This window comes from Dermacentor silvarum, chromosome 1 (assembly GCF_013339745.2).
Source record: "Dermacentor silvarum isolate Dsil-2018 chromosome 1, BIME_Dsil_1.4, whole genome shotgun sequence".
Taxonomy (NCBI): Eukaryota; Metazoa; Arthropoda; class Arachnida; order Ixodida; family Ixodidae; genus Dermacentor; species Dermacentor silvarum.
The window spans coordinates 91,994,250-92,011,601 of NC_051154.1; the positions used below are offsets into that span (position 1 = coordinate 91,994,250).

Genomic DNA, 17,352 nt, shown 5'->3' on the forward strand with positions numbered 1-17,352 from the left:
ATCACACACGTTATAAGCTTTTGGCGCCCTTCAAACCTTTATTCTCTTTCAATTCATTTTTCTTAAATTCATAAAAAAATTATTGCTCCCTCCTGCAGCCCGACTCTTAGCCTATCCTTCATTCAAAATTCTACCATTTCACTTCGCAGCAATAATAAGAACTCGCATTCCAAACGGAGACAGAAAGTTTCCCTCTCCGCGCTTCATTCAATGATTAAGCAACGACTGGAAACGATGGAATAGACTTCGCACTTTGTCATCAGTGACATACGTCGCGATACAAAAATGTTCAAGAGCTTTAATTACGAGTTTCCTACGTTAAGTAATGGGCAAACATTAAAGAAACTTCTTGCGCTACACAGTATTGAAAGTGTGCTATTACGGATGCTGTTGTTTATTGTTCATCGTATTTCATTTTCCTTGTACAAACTTTTCTTAACGTCTTGGAAGATTGAAACTCCCGTTTCCAGGAACTACCCTTCAGCTTTGCGAAGACAATCGGCTCTGATGACTTTCGAAGCATTTCATCTTTTATACTCGTAAATATAACGAGACCAAAGTACAAAAGAGAAAAAAAAATGCAGAGCTCTGCGGAAGAAATTACATCCATTCAGTGACTGCTTTTCAAGGCTCAGGTAGCGTAGGCTCATGAGCGGAAGCGGAGGCTCGGCAAGCATTACTAGCACTTTGCATTCAGCAAGTTTACGTAAGAGCTATCCCGCAGTGTTCTATAGATATAACGGGCGGTGTTTGTAGTTTCGACTAAATAGCTTCTTGAAAACTATTTGTAAAATAAACGTTGAAATAAAACAACACCATGCCCACAAACCCTGGAGATGACGACCGCAGAGGGCTCGCCTGCGGTGCATGTCCTGTCATCCTAAATGTTTTTCATGTTTTCCGACCCTATATATAATGGCGCCACTGTATACATCATTTTACGCTTTTTTCGCTTCAGCATCGGCCAGTTCAGTGCCCTTTCGAAGACTCAAAACCACATAATTCCCATTTTCGCATATGATCCCATTTTCAAAAGCGGACGCCAGCTACATTCTCTCAATTCTCATACGAAAAGCGACAGAAAAACACTGGGGCCATCCAGAATATCGCCACAGACGCCTCCGGGGACTGGACCCTCGGGTAACTTTTAGGCTATACGATTAAAAATTCAGCGAAACAGTATACCAGTGTTATGCTGAGGCTTAGGCCGGGAGTGGCGTTGTCACGTCGTTACGTATACTTCCTGGATTCTCCCCATTCCTGGAGGATGCCATGAATCCGCCGTTGCTTGACTTCAGCTCTCGGTCTATGAAGAAAAGCGTCCAGAGAAGTTACTTCTTTCCCTAAACTCACAATCTCTCAGCAAGCCTTTATGCTGTCGTCTTCCGGTGGCGGTCTGTCTGGCTACAAATTTGAAACGGCGTGCTGCGCTAGAGTAAGATTTCAAAGACGATACTTCAGACAAGTAATTTGACTTGATATGTCAGGTGGACAGTTAACATGTATTAAAGGGACACTAAATACGTTTCAGCAACGGCAAAGCGGCCACTTTTACCGTGACAGGAGGCTTGGTAAGGCTGATAAAATACGCAAGACAGGTGGTGCCTCGAAGTATACCGCACCAGCTAATCGCGGCGTCACTGATTCTAACAGCGTTTGCAAGAAAGACTAAATTGCATTCTAAAATGACCTAAGTCTCCACCTAGCAAATTTCTAGAACTCTTCGCGTCATTACAGCGATCAGCTCTATAAAAGCCTTAATAATTAACCTTCACTACTGAAAATATGTAATTAATACTTAGTATGTCCTTGTTTAATCTTTAATTGATTAATTAATGCAATAATTCATTCTACCATTCATTCATTTTGTATCATTCGATTGACTTCACTGATTGTTTAATTGCAGAAAATGCAGAATGTGCCATTTTATTGCTGTTATTTTTTCTATAGGGTGTCTTTTTTTTTTTTTAGCTTAACCAAGTTTTTAAAAGTTGCCTGTGGCAGATAGCACAATCCTAACCCTTGATCTAAATTACTCGATAAGGCGGCCATTACTTCTACGAGAAATCAAAATGCCTGATCGAATAACTAACATAATTGCGCTAATTAAATTTCTAATTAATTATCTTAATCTACGAACGGTAGTTAGTGAGTTCGCAAGGCGTATCCACTTGAAATGAATTCCCAGGACTGCGCCAGTTTTGACGTATTATTTTCAAAGTGTCCGACGAAATGGGTTGGTGTTCCAGTTATACTTTTGTGCTTCAATGTATAAAACAGCGTTTTCTTCAAAAATGTAACTGGAACGCCAAACTGGTGCAGTCCTGAGAATTCGTTCCAAGTGGATACGACTTGCACGCTCACTAACTACAATTCTTAATCGAGTAATTCAGATCAAGGGTTAGAATTGTGCTGTCTGCCACAGGCAATGTTTAAAAATTTGGTGCAGCTAAAAAAAAAGAGAAAACACCCTGTATATCAACTGTTTAAACACCTATCGTTTTTCATATCACCTCATGTTTTCATCCTTTGATCACTGAACAATTTATCGTCTAGGGAGAAGCTGATGATACAATAGGTGCCAACATTTTCAATTTCGTTCACCTAAATCCCTCACTCACAGAACTCGTCCTGTGCAGAAACGTCTCAAATACAGAAAGGTAAATTTAAATCTATGAAATTGCACTTAGATTCACGAGGGAACTTTGGCCTTCACTTCCTCATGTTCGACCTGTTTCCGCTAATGAATGAAAAAAATCTTGAAAGGTGCTTTCTATAACAGAGTGTCCCAACTATCATGCCCCAATATTTAAAAATATGCAAATGCCATATAGCTGGCCAGAACCAAAGTAATGTTGTTTGCCGTCGCTAGGAGATGCTCAGATAATTTTTTTGCATTTCGCCTTATTACATAATTATAATCTTAAATAATTAATCAACTTCTCAAATATTATAGTTAGATGCGAAGTGTCAATGAGAAAATTGCAGAGCAACGTGAAAAACTCGCGATACAGCTTTCTGTTGCTCAATAGGTGCTACATAAAAGTGTTTTTCCGAGCGTGAAGGAAGCCCGCGAGTATACACGCAAGGCGCCTCGAGCGGCCAGTCGCGCGGCAATTTTGTGTGTACTCGCGGGCTTCTTTCACGGACGGAAAAAAAAACTTTATTGATAAAAAGCCGCTCGGTACGTGGCATTTGCATATTTTTAAATCTTGGTGCATGATAGTTGGGACATCCTGTATACCAGTCTACACAGGTTTCAAGCAGGTGAAAGGAAAGCATCTACTTATAGCTGCCCATTTCCCACCATTCTATATGCGTCTAAAGGCGCCTGGGTGTTTGACCTATAGCTTTCACCACTGCGAACCTCGAAATTAACGACGTAGAAGCCGCAGTGTATCCGCAAAAACTACTTCGCAAAAACTTAACTGTCCCAAACGTACCAGCAGTGCACCAGCCTTCTTCCCAAATTGAGCAATAGAATAGCTTCGATGGTATAGGAGATGAGAATTTGAAAATTGTCATTTATAAAATTCTCATCACTTATTCTCTCGGTGATACCACCAGGTATCTCTGAACGAATAAAAAACGTTGATTAAATTTTATACCATGCCAACATCTTGCCGTGGGCAGTGTAAACATCTCCTTGAATGGACCCTTGTCTACAGTTCATTTTACATCGCTATGATAAATTAGTTTAGAACATGTTTCCAAAATTTAAGAAAAAAAAACGTTTATTTCGTCTTTTCCTTTTTCATCACTGCGAGCCGGCCTAGTTGGAATTGATTCATCGCGATGTTCCTTTTTCACACCTTCAAAAATTTTGTGGAAATATTACATCTCTTGTCCGTGACCAGAAGACACTAATATTTTCACTTAATTTTATCTTGATCGGAACCAGTTCATATGTATATGTAATGAGAAATCGATCATGCAGTTCGAGGTGTAAATGAGTACCACTTAGGCGTTCGATATACACTGCTTCAATGTTTAAATAACGTTTAAATATAACGATTTTATGATTAATAATTCCTGAGTTTAACTTCTTACCGCTTTCGTTCTTCCTGAGCATCATTGTCTTAGAATACTGGACCCATATTAACAAAAAGATATTGTTGCGCCTGTCTCTCTTTCTAAAGCGTGCTGTGGAGAAAATAACCGCAAACTAGTATATGTATCAGAGATCTTCGAACCTCCTCATTACGGCATCCCAGGAATCGCATTTGCTACGCTTCGAACCATCAGCATTTCTAAGTTGTCCGCGCTGCAGTTAGATAATGGGAACCACTAAGCGGCAGGTACGTACAAAGGTTAGAGTGCACGCAGCCGTGCAAACAGCCCTGCGGTAAAACGATAAAAGTCTGGCTTAGACTCACGGAATATATCTTGAAGCCACGAATAAGCATGCCGGCTTGGAGATTGCGAGGTGCATGCAGTCCAGAAGCATCGTTTAGAGCTTTCTTTCGGCGAGGACAACCACATAAGGTAAGAGCACAGCTTCACAGCCTCCTAAATGCTATACCGCGCAAGTATACTGCATCTAAGTACATGTGGAGCGTCCTCTCGAGCTGCGGGAAGTTCTTGGTCCGTGGGGAAGCGGGCCGCTCGTCTGTTGCATGCAGTGAAAGCGCTTTTGTTTTCTTGTATCGCGACCTTAGTTTTGAGTGTGAAGGAGCTGGTGTTAGAGTGCGTAGGTGTTCTTTTTTGAGTGCGTCGGTTTATATTTCACAAAGTAGCGTTCATGCCAAGCTTGATGCCGCAGTGGGAAAGACTACTCCTGTTTCCATGAAAGAGGGACAATAAAGAGAACCGCGAAATCAGTTTGGACTGCTAGAGTTATTCCTTCATAATTTTATTTGCATTTCGTTGGCAAAAAAAAATATTGGTTATTAGCGGACAAACTGAACAGGCAATCTTCCTTTTGTGAATTTCACGCTAAAACTGTGGCCGCAGTGACATCTGTCATATATACGTCACGGATTTCACGCGGTTATTTGCAAAACGTCATGCGGCTGACACTTGGAACCAGACGGCGGAACGAGCAGGACAACCACTGCCGAGAATTTCGTGGCGCGTGAAGCAAGCGACACTGGCGACGCTTGGAAAAGGGGAATTGATAAACATACGACAGGATCCGCGTCTTCTGCTGGTTTAGACAGTTCACATTTCCGGAGTAACCTTTTCGAGCTTTAAACATGAAGCCATGTCTACACGTGTAAATGCGTGGTTATTGAGATGAAAGCGTGCGCAAGAGAACGGAAAACGCATTCGAGAGTATGAATGAAACTAAACGTATGTATTGATGAAAAAAGAGAAAGCGGACAAGCAAAAAATATTTATGGAAAAACAATTCACTAAATGTTTATTTTGTGGTCGGCGTCCTCTTTTTTCATCATGTCTCTTCCCGACTAGACGGGATTCCGTCAGACCATGCATGGATTTCAAACATACGTATTCTAACTCGAGACTTTCAGCGCCTTCTCTTGGCGTATCCGTGGATTGCATACGTGCATGTAACCGTGTCGCCGCTTCTATATATAGCATACATCGCAGGTTTATTGCGCCCGGATCAAGTTTTGATTGTTGTTTTTGGCTGGCACATTATATCGTGTGTATGTCTTGACGTACTCGAGTCTGAATACATTTCTTGCATCCGCCGCATGATGATGTTGCATGCCGGTGCAATGACAGAAAAGGGTCGATTCCCACCAATTTCCGCCACGTGGCCTTTGGGGACAATCCGGAAGCATTGCATGACCGTTGTTCTCTCACAAAGGTACGATCGTGAATTTTGATTTAATAGTCTTGATCTTGTCCTCTGAAGAGATGAAAGCGTTCAACCGCCGTGGTATAGCGCAGTGGCTACGGCGTTACTGTTGAGCACGAGGTCACCGGTTCGATTCCCGACTGCTGCGTCCGCATTTCGATGGGGGCGAAATGCAAGAAACGCCGAGTACTTTTATTGAGGTACTATATCGCGCTCAGTATGAGCTACTACAACGCGAAAGCGCGTGGCGAATCGCTCAGCGTTGTGGCTCATACAGAGCACGATAGTATGCACGTTGACGTACCCCATATGTCCATAAGTAACCCACTGTGCACTTTCGGGACGTTAAGCCCCACAATTTAATTTTTAAACCGTCCATAGCATCGTTACATCGCAAGCTACTCCGTCCGCTTATATTCCGCTAGCTGCAACGCTATAGGCTTCTATAGACAGTGTCGAGTTACACTTTCAATTTCGCCGCGAGCTTTATGTGACCTTCTCTGCTGTGGATTAATTTTTTTTTTTTCTACTTGAAGCATTGCTATTGTTTGGTTCTCAGCGGCGATATAAAATAATTTTTGTTGTATTCTTGTTTTGAGTGGCCGTTGCATGCATCTTGTGGTTATGAAGCCTAAATGTCATCCGTTGTATGTAGGTAATGCGCACGCATTGTCATGGAGAGAAGTTATAGTGTCGTAATGAAGATTCGAGGGTCTTGGTTCCGGCCTTCCGAAAGCACCGTCGCAACATATAATACGTTGCTATTACTACCCAACAAGGGCAAAATTAGCATGATGCAAAAGAACATGTAATACACTGAGACATGTGATATACACGCACGCGCAAGTGGTATGAATGCATATTCACATGCGTGCGTGCGTGCATATCGCACCCTTCAAACGCTCACGGTGACTTGTTACTTGCTATCGTACACGCCGTGTGCCAAATGCGACGACCCAGCAGCCATGGACCTGGACGAACTGCTGCCGGAAATCGGGGCCTTCGGGCCGTACCAGAAGTGGATCTACTTCCTCCTCTGCATCCCGGCCACGCTGCCTTCGGTATTCACTCTCTTCAGCAGCATCTTCGTATCGGCCACACCCCGCCACTGGTGCCGTGTACCCGAGATGGAGGCCCTCAAGGGCGCCTTCCCGCCCGCGCTGCTCGCCGAACTCAGTATACCGTCGCGAGCGGGGGGCGGCTTCGAAAGCTGCCTCATGTACGACCTCAACTACACGGCGCTGGTGCATCGTGCGCTCGACGAAGGCACGCTGCCGCAACCAAACGAGTCCTGGCCGACGCGAGCCTGCGACAATGGGTGGGTCTACGACACCACCTACTACGATGACACGCTAGTGACGCAGGTACGCACGAATCATCGTCATTAACCTTCGGGGTGAATCAAAGGTGGGAAAGGGCTCCTATTCACAAACGATGCAATTTGCGCGGAAGAGCGACTCGTAAAAGCTGGTGTCCGCCAATTGTGATAGCGAACAATATATGGTTAGCGAAGGTGGCCGGCAATTGACAATTCTTACAAACGAAAGGTTCACTAACTTGGCTGCAGATTTGCATGTCGCGTTCGAACATGAATTGATATACGCACGTGATAACTATATGTATACTTTGCGGGAAAACACATGCAGTGAGTCTTCCGCAATTCCATCCGCGTAGACCAGGGATTAATTTTTGTCCCGTGGCAGCTATATATACACGGCGATCAAAGTTAAATTGACAGTTTTTTTTTTTAAATTAGGCGCTGAGACGTACGTGAAGACCACCTCTACAGTCGGGTTATGTGGCGAGGGGGACACAAAGTGAGATGATCATTATCGCTGTTAGCTGTGCAATTAACAAAAATTGGATAATAAACTTTTGACTGGCTGCAGTAAGCAGGCACGTTTGTATTGAAAAGTTAGAGGTGTTTCTACAGAGTTTCACTTGGCAGAATTATTCGAGCGTATCCGCGCTTTGGGATATCGAACTGCGAAGTTTAATTGCTGTAGGCATGATTACGCATGCAAGACAGTGACGACCGGCGCACAGCTTCTCCCTTATGTGACGCGCCTTTTGCGTGCGGCGTTTAGTCTGACAACGGGAGGGGGGGAGCCATAGGCAAAAGTGATAACTGCCCCCCTTTCACTCTCGGCTGGCGTAATCGCAAAACGCAGAAGACGGAACCGCTATCAAAACACGGAACTACGCAGCATGTAACGATGGTAGCGTCTGTTATACAGAGATAAGGGAGGACCTTTGTGCCAGTCGTCACTGTCTTGCATGCGTAATCATGCGAACGGCAATTAAACTTCTCAGTTCAATATCTCAAAGCATGTATACGCTAGAAGAATTCTGCCAAGTGAAACTCTGTAGAAACACGACTGCCTCTTAACTTTTCAAAACAAACGTGCCTGCTTACTGCAGCCAGTCAAAAGTTAATTATTCAATTTTTGTTAATTGCACTGCTAACAGACATAATTATCATCTCACTTTGTGTCCCCCTCGCCACATAACCCTACTGTAGAGGTGGTCTTCGCGTACCGTCTCAGCGCCTAATTAAAAAGAAAAACCTGTCAACTTAATTTTGATCACCCTGTATATACGCCAACTTCACAGTGACCGTATGTTACTATACAAAGTGAAAATCAGCAGCACTGATTGTTACCAGTGACAACGCAGTACCATCGTATGGTACGAATGGTATAAGATGCGATCCGAGGAGCTCTTTTATGTGGGAAAAGTTTGCGGTCAGCGCCGGTCATCTCAGCGCTTCGAAGCGCCGCGGTCCTCGGTGTTTGAGACCGACTTTATATTTGCACGTAATTGTGAATACGTAACAACACCGGCTAAAGATTTGTGTTAGAGGCACGGCGCACCCGTTGTGTTGAATGAAATTTTAATGGTGGTGCTACTAATTTAAACCACCCATCAAAACAATACATTCTCCTCGAACATTTGCTGAATGACGTCGAACGTTGCCAAGTTTTCTTTATAGTCGTTCGCTTGACTTCGCTGTCAGTGAACATCGCACGAGTCAAAACTCAAAAAAGATCGCACCGCGTAAAGAATAACAGAAAAGAAAGGAAAAGAAAAGAAACTGCAAATCATGCCTGTCATTGCAGGAGTAACAATTGGTATTACTAATGTAACAACAGAATTCTTCCATATTTTTAAATTTTCATCTGCGGCATCAAATTGAGCAATCCGTGGTTCGCAGATTTTACCCAATGACATTACCAACGGTCCTTATTTCGCCACGAGCAACGCAGTGCGATTTCAGCTGCTGAGAATTTCCCAAGTGCTCGGTCGCTCTTATGCCCCATAGAAATTCTATACTGCATAGGGAAATAAAAGTCCAACGGCGCTTTGTTATTTGAATGGTATGTCATTAAAAGATGACCGTCGCACAGCCAATTTGGTACCATAGGCACCACCTAAGGTATACCACATCTCATGCTTAATGTGAACACGTATTCGTATAGTTCGCATTTGAACTCTGGTACAGCGCAGGTCAGGAGTTCATATATGTGAATCAATATAACTATTTAATATACGCTGGCCTATATGACGTGTCGTGTTGAACTAAAATTATTCGAGGAAGCAGCGCTAGAACGTGAGCTCTTATATCGAATACTAATTAGGTGTTAGCGTTATGCATGTTCTATACTGTTCGTACAGGGCCGACTTCTGATTAAAAAAAAAAAAAAAGAAAGGGGAGCTCAGTAATGTCTTCGAATATATGCACCATGATATACTGGACTGAAGCAACACCACCTAGATAGCACAAGGCCTACGCACTACGATCCATGACGTCATACTACCTGGCCCGACCGCCATTGAATCTAACGGGAATGCTCCCACTTAAGCAACAGTGATTTTGAAGTCACCGCTTTCGTCACGCCAGCCTTGGCAATGGAAATTTCGGGCCAGGTAGCATGACGTCATATATCGGAGTGCGCAGGCCTGTGCTATCTGGTGGTGTTGGCCGAAGTCACCAAGCTTTCTGTTTGTATAGGTGCTGATTGCAACAGGCCGCCAGTTTTCCCTGATGTTCAACATAACGATTGGCCGACATCTGTTCTTACGATCAGTTTTTAGCGGAAATACTTTTTATTTCATTTAATTTTATTTTTTATTGTTATTATTCTTGACGTAATAGTTCAGCGGAAATCCGCTAGGTGGAGAGAAGTAATTAAAGGGAAACTGAGACATCCACCCAAATGTAGCAATTGCTACAATGGAAACCCAACCGGGTCCCTCGAAAGAAAGCCTAGCAGTTGAAGAAAAATTCGTCCTGGTCCGGGACTCGAACCCGGGACCACCGCCTTTCCGGGGCAGCCGCTCTACCATCTGAGCTAACCAGGCGGCTAGTAGATGGCAGGGCGAAGTCGAATTTGTCGACAACTCAAAGCAAAGACAAGTGTATGACGTAATAGTTCAGCGGAAATCCGCTAGGTGGAGAGAAGTAATTAAAGGGAAACTGAGACATCCACCCAAATGTAGCAATTGCTACAATGGAAACCCAACCGGGTCCCTCGAAAGAAAGCCTCGCAGTTGAAGAAAAATTCGTCCTGGTCCGGAACTCGAACCCGGGACCACCGCCTTTCCGGGGCAGCCGCTCTACCATCTGAGCTAACCAGGCGGCTAGTAGATGGCAGGGCGAAGTCGAATTTGTCGACAACTCAAAGCAAAGACAAGTGTATGACGTAATAGTTCAGCGGAAATCCGCTAGGTGGAGAGAAGTAATTAAAGGGAAACTGAGACATCCACCCAAATGTAGCAATTGCTACAATGGAAACCCAACCGGGTCCCTCGAAAGAAAGCCTCGCTTTCTTATTAATTATTCTTCTTATAATTATTTTGTTTGTGAATATGAGCCTCGGATTTCAAGAACGTGCGTGAGCTATGCTAACAGCAAAATACACGCGAGAGCCGTACATCCTCTATTATGCACTCAAAAGTAAGAACATTTTTGCATGGCAAAATAAATAATTTATTTGCGTTTCTCTGCGCGTCTACTTCCCCTGTGGTTATAGTTGGCCCCATTGCTATGCCAATGTAGCCACCGCTAGCCACATAACATCATTACTGGCCACCAATCGCGTGAGATGTGACGTAAGGGTTAGGCAAGCGCGGCAGGTAGCACCACGTGACGGCGCTCTCAGCAATGATTCGGAGAACGGTGTTTGAGGACCGAGAACGAGCTCAAACTTGGACGGCGGTACTCGAAACTGTGACCCTCAAGTTATGGGACCTTCATGCGTATTTTTGTGACCTGCACCGCCTTTTGCTATGTATCGTCATTAACCATTTTGTTTTTCATCATTCTGTATTCATTCCGTGTGAAAAATAATAGCCTGTACCGCTTATAGGGCGCAATACTTCCTAACAACCACGAAAAAGTGCTTGAAATATAGGTGGTCCGGTCCTTTCAAGAATACAGTCATTCGAGTGTTCAATTCGCTGGCGTGGATCTCGTCGAAGAAGTCTCGATTCATAATGAGCTGACAAGCTCCGAATGTCAGTTACAAAAATGTGTGACGAATGACCTCGCTCACATGTATCCTTTCTCAATGTCACCTTAAATGCGGATAAACCCGGCGTTGCCATCGATTCACGAGGAGGCCGTGGCAGATGCTCTTCAGTGGTCTATTTCGAAGAGTCGTCTTCGAAGACGCAATACCATGACGTAAAGCCCCTCCATCCACGCGCCACCGCCGCTTGCAAACACGTGTATGGAGGGGTTTTAATGACGAAGCTTCGCCTCTCCCGACTAACCCAGATGAATGTCGTCTGCGACGACGCGTGGAAGGTATCCATGGCCCAGTGCGCATTCTACATCGGCAGCGTGGTTGGCAACCTGCTGTTTGGATACATCGGTGACAGGCAAGTAGTGGCGTTTATCTTTAATGTGAAACCAGCTTGGCCTATACATAACGTAATCTTGTGTGCAGGCAATTCCACACAAGCACGCTGTTGCAAGACAGAGTCAACTCCAAACAACTATATGCGGTTACAAAAAAAAAAAAAAAAAAAAGCTGGCGGCTTCAACAAGGAGCAAGAAAACTGGGCTTGTATTTACTAAAAGCTCTTACGCTAGAATGAAGATTAGATTTAAGCCTATCCTGATCCTCGACATGTAATTAGCGAAGGTGGCCGGCCGATGGCAAAGAGCACTCACGAACGAAGAGCTTTGTGAATTCGGCCCCTGGTTTTCAGACCTCAGCGCTGACTTTTGAGGAAACTCTTCTTCACTCGCATGAGTCAAACCATTTTGGAATAGCTATATACCTTTACCATGGGACCAAATTGATTTCTAACATAATTATTTCTCTTTTCTCCCTCATAGTATATAAAGCCGCCATAGTGGATACCACGTACGCGGCGCATTAGCGAGCACAAGCAGAACTAATGTCCAGCATAATATCCAGCATCAGGATTGGCTGGAATTTCCTCTTACGTACAATTCTATTGTAAAATCTGTTAATGAATACGGGCCCAAGGTTATGTAGTCACTTGTCGTAACCTTGGAGAATAGAGAATAATTCACTTTTAAAATGACTATATTTATTATTTTCAAGACCTACTTTTTCGTTTGACCGGAATGTTCTCTTGCAAACAATTCTACCGTAAGAGCTTTTTGCGAATTCGGGCCCTGGGCCGTGTTCACAAAGTCTCTTACGCAAGAGATGTTTTGAGAATTGGCCCTGGAGGTCTGTCATAGTGATCGGGATTTCCTGAACAGCCGGATTTGGTTGGTGTAGGTCGCGGACCGATGCTGCCGGTTACTCATGTCGGTAAAACTGGCTGCGAGGAGCCCTCGACCCTGCACGTCGCCTCTTCTCGTGGGTGAAGCGCTTGGGGGAAAAGAACAAAGATGTAGGCTTTTCTCCCGATTCCAAATTCCTTGCGAAATCCTGCATGTATGTGAGCGCAAATTCGAATTCAACGCACGTAAGGGCGACACCACATTTTGTCGGAAGGTTGCGCTCTTGTGTCGCCTCAGCGTCATCGGCCTAAAGTGGCGCTCGTCAGGGCTGAAGCTGACCCCAGCAGGTCACTGCGACCTGGTTGCTATAGAACGTTCCCCAAATCAAATGACAGTGAAACTAATATGTATAGACGGCTCTGCATGGAGCCGACAACACAGAGAAAATACATTTACGTTGTTTCTCCGGCGCTCTTCGCATTCACGAACCGCTCTTATGCGTTAGAATTGTTCGCTAGAGCAAATTTTAGCCAGTCCTGATTCTCGACTATATAATATAAGTGAAGGCGGCCGGTGATTGGCAAAGAGTACTTACGAACAAGAAATTTCGAGTGCTCATTGCCATTGGCCGTCAGCCTTCGCTGATAGCATGTCCAGCATCTGAGGGTTGGCTGGAATTTTTTGTTGCGAACAATTCTAGCGCACGAGCTTTTTGCAAATACGGGTCCTGGACACTAACGAAAGCCCGCCTGCTCGCAGGTGGGGTCGCAAGAAGTCGTTCCTGCTGATTATCGTGGTGAGTCTGGTGGGAGGAATCGGGGCCGCCTTCCCGGTTACCTACGAGGGTTACATCGCCTGGAGGGGCGTTGTGGGCATGACCTACCCAGCCATCTTCCAGACACCGTTCATCATGAGTGAGGGCAAACTCTCAGTCTCAAGCACCGAGTTTTCCTATAGTCGTAATGGGCGTTGGCCCACACCTTGCGCACTTTGGAGCGATGTTTATTCCATTTCGTAAACTGCTGCTGTCGAGAGCCCACTGTGGTACTCCGAATGGCGTTGCCGCACTCTATTGGGATGTCAGCATATAAATTTATGTATGTGTTTCAAAAACAGTCTGTGGTCACTGTTCTTGAAAGCAGTAGTTCGTAGATTGTCAAGAGCTTCTTGGTCACCGTGTGTGACCATGCAGATCTGCTGCAGGATTTTTTGTGTGGCACTCCTGAAGCTCCAGTGATTGTAAAAGCGAAGCTGAGATCTTTCCTCAGACTCTACAGCATTGATAATTGCGGATATGGCACGAAACTCACAGCACTGCCTGGTGTCTACACTGGTTATGCGCGCTGTGGCATGAAAAATTTTTGACAAAGGACGTACAAATTAAGGTACTGCAAGCGTAAGCTCTGCTGCTTTGTGTGCTCATTAGTATCAAAAGCGAGCGCGACAGTTAACTGTCTTATATTTATGGAACTATATTGCTCCTCTTTTCGACAAAAAACAAAACAAAATTGCAACGCTAGTGTGCTCGTGTCGTTACGAAACCATTAAATGGGCCCGGCAGCATAGCGCACTGTGTGGTGTCGTGTCCTCGTGCATTTAGTATGCAGTGGGACCCTGCTCTCACTCGACAATAACGCAATGCGGATGTGTTGAACGTTCTATCACACAGCCGACTAACATAGGTCACTTCTAACGCCCTCGCCAATTTTTTTTTTTTCACTTACGCACACCAGGGTCGGGAGTGCAGAGCTTCGTTTTAAGCGGCAAAAATTTTTTGAGGAAGGCTACAGTTACGAAAACTTCAATCGCGCGGCTGCGTTTTTGGCCACACGAGCACAAATGGCATGTACTAGTTCACAAATGGGATTGATTAGTCAAAATTGAACCATTTATTTACAAAACTTTTGATTGCAAAACTTTTGAAGTCACACATGATCACTATTCTACGTTGACCTATATTTTGGAGAACGTCATGAACCTGCAAGCCGATTCGTGCTAAGTGTCGACAAAAAAAATTCCGCCAGAACACATCTCACGATGGATGTCGACATTAGCATTTAAGCAATGTAGGGACACACCGTATTGCCACCACCGTCGTGTGTAAGGCCTGGCTCCTCTCTCGCGCTTCCCTCTGGACGAGATTGCCCTCTAGTGGCGCCGCCACGTAGTCCGCGCGTGGACTCCACGATGCGTGACGCGCCGGTGCGTGCGAACGTTCCTGTGCGCTTTCGTGGCGCAGCGCTAAGGCAACTGGCTGCTGTGCTTGAGGAACCCGTGTGAAGCTGGTTCGATTCCGCCCAGCCCCAGATAGCGGCGTGAAAGTGCTTAGAGACGGACCTACATATGTATACAGCAAAGTAGGTTAAGTTCTCCAAGAAAGACAAATGCATTAAAAAAAAAAAAAAAGTTGCGCTAAATGACTGCGCTACCATCCGAAAACTGGCGGACGCCGGGACTTCGCTTAGACGCGTAGTTGGAAAAAGAAGCATGTGCATATGTAGGTTAGAATAAATGCCAAATTTGTTGTTTCGCATACGTCATGAAAAAATTAAAAGTTGTCTATAGCTGCAATTCGCCAAGTATAATGCATTTCTTAAGGGGGCCCAGCAACACTTTTAAAAATATTTTGTGTCAGTGCAGTAACGAACAAAAGGTTCCCCTGGAGGCGTTCCTTCGCTTTCTGTTTTTCGCAGGCTGCCCATTATCGCTCGACAATGCTGCGTTTTTGTCTTTTTCTTCGTTTCATTAATGTTTACTGCGTGGTCGACGTGACTGACAAAGACTTTGTCTAATTAAAATTGTGCAGCGTTTTAGAAGCTGGAGATCGCTGGAGTGAAATGGGAGAAGTAGCTGGCACAGAAGAACAGTAACATCTGTACGCATTCGTAACCATCGCCCAGCTGTCGAGAATAACATCCCTACACTTCTGACTACGGAGAGTTGTGTTAATCTGCTCTGAATAGCGTTTTGACATCCAGTATTATGTCATTAAGCGTAATCGAAGTGGGTCGATCGTTCTTGCTGCACTCGATCTGTCGAACACTTTTTTAGCGGTTGGCTTTTCCACAGCTTTGCTCTCGCTGCGCGTATAATGTACTGCAATTCGTGGACTGACACTGATTGTTTGGCGGCTATACGTACTAAAAAAAAAAGTCTGGCTTATTCGGCAAATATATTTGTTGGCACCGTCAATATCATGGAGCTCAGTGAAGGTTGACCGTAATTAGCTGCAGAAAAGCACGAGTGATCTTTAGAGCAAAATTGTACGTTCCCTGCTGCGCGTTAGATGAGCGATATTTCGCTATAGCTAGGGTGTTTACAAATAGATATCTATAGGGGTGTTTAAATGGAAATTTTGTAATCGAATCGAATCGGGATATTCTGGAAATATAACCATCGAATATCGAATTGAATACCGAATATCTTATGATTTTTACACAGTGAAATGTAAAGTTCGCGTGGAGACCATCTATAGAAAAAAGTCTTTTTTACGTTATTTCATACATGCATGTAATGCCGGTCACAGTCCGGTCAACTGAGGAGCTTCTAAACGACAAACAACTTTCAGTTATCTAGTGCACCATGACGATGACAGTATTACGTTCTGGTGGGCTAGTTGGTTCATAGCTTTCAGACGTTTATAAACTGCGCAAGAAAACGAAGACACAAGAAGGAAAACACACACGACACCACTGCGCTCGTGGTGTCGTGTGTGTTTTCCTTCTTGTGTCTTCGTTTTCTTGCGCAGTTTATAAACGTCTGAAAGCGATGACAGTATTGAAACTGTCACGCAACAGCCCGTACGTTGTGATCGTTGAAGGAGAAGCAAAGCGTAATCAGTATACGGTCCTCTTCTTGTATCAGTGTCTGCACGCCTAATTTTCTTGCTATCCCTACCAATTAGCTCAGCTTTCTGTCCTTCTAAACTACCTGTAGCACTCACGTCTATTTAAGGAGTTGCAACCGGGTTGAGATTGACAAAATAAAAATTAGTTTGCTTGAATTGAGACAAAAAGTTCATAGGCTGTCTAAAGGTGAGGCACCCTTGCTGAATGACTGGAAGCTACTGTACATACGTTCGCTGCTCCATGCATGCGTTCGCTGAGGAGCTGGTGCCTCCAGCATCTGCGGCTATCCGGCGGCATAATCATTCGAAACAGTCGTCCCTTGCGCCGGCCATTTTCGCCGGCAACGACTGTTCGTCGTCCAACATTCGCATAATGATATTGCTATTAAATGTGTTTATTTGTCATGTTCAAAAAAGTGTTGCGAGGACCCTTTAAGGAAGCATACTAAAGCGGTCCCATGGATGCATATAGTGTCACGTTATTGTGTCCTCCCATACTGAGAGTTTGGCGCCGTCCATGCTCTCGGGTGCTGGCCTTGCTTCGTGTACCTATGCAGCGTCGTCGCACCCGTGTGGCGCAGGCATGGAGATCATGAGCCCCGAGAAGCGCACCTTCGCCGGCATGTTCGTGTGCGCCATCTACGGCGTGGCGCTCATGTGTCTGGCCGGTGTGGCATACCTGCTGCGCTCCTGGTTTGCCGTTGCGGTGGCCACCTCGCTGCCCTTCGTCGTGCTGCTGGCCATTTGGTGGTGCGCGGGGTCCCCTCCTCACTGTTTGCTATAGCCGCGCATCAGCTGCCGCGCACTGTATCGGGAGCTCTTCCGTCTGGGGTCGCCACATCTTCAGCGGCGCTCGCAACATGCACGAGTGGAGCCCGGCTGAAGGGATACGACATCGCGATGGACGATGAAGCGCACTCGAGACGCGCCCTGTAGTTTTACGCTTTCGTGTGTCTCGTTTGGGGCTGCTTTGGAGCGCAGATGCGCTTATTTGTTGCTTGCGCGCGTTTCGATAACAACTTTCACTAATCC

At 45.0% G+C, this 17,352-nt stretch overlaps 1 protein-coding gene across 3 annotated transcripts in view; it reads left to right on the forward strand.

Annotated features, from left to right (window-relative positions):
* The window catches only part of LOC119432326 (beta-alanine transporter-like), a 61,099-nt gene that overhangs the window by 38,572 nt on the left and 5,175 nt on the right, over positions 1-17,352 (forward strand). The window contains exons 1-5 of one of the 3 annotated variants that reach the window (XM_037699502.2): positions 3,067-4,485; positions 6,731-7,131; positions 11,547-11,650; positions 13,233-13,387; positions 16,902-17,070. In XM_037699502.2, coding sequence (XP_037555430.2) covers positions 6,733-7,131; positions 11,547-11,650; positions 13,233-13,387; positions 16,902-17,070 — 827 coding nt within the window. In that variant the 5' untranslated portion in view covers positions 3,067-4,485; positions 6,731-6,732. Of the gene's footprint in view, positions 1-3,066; positions 4,486-6,730; positions 7,132-11,546; positions 11,651-13,232; positions 13,388-16,901; positions 17,071-17,352 lie in introns of those variants that run through there. The other 2 variants (XM_037699510.2, XM_049670875.1) reach the window with 2 other exon arrangements.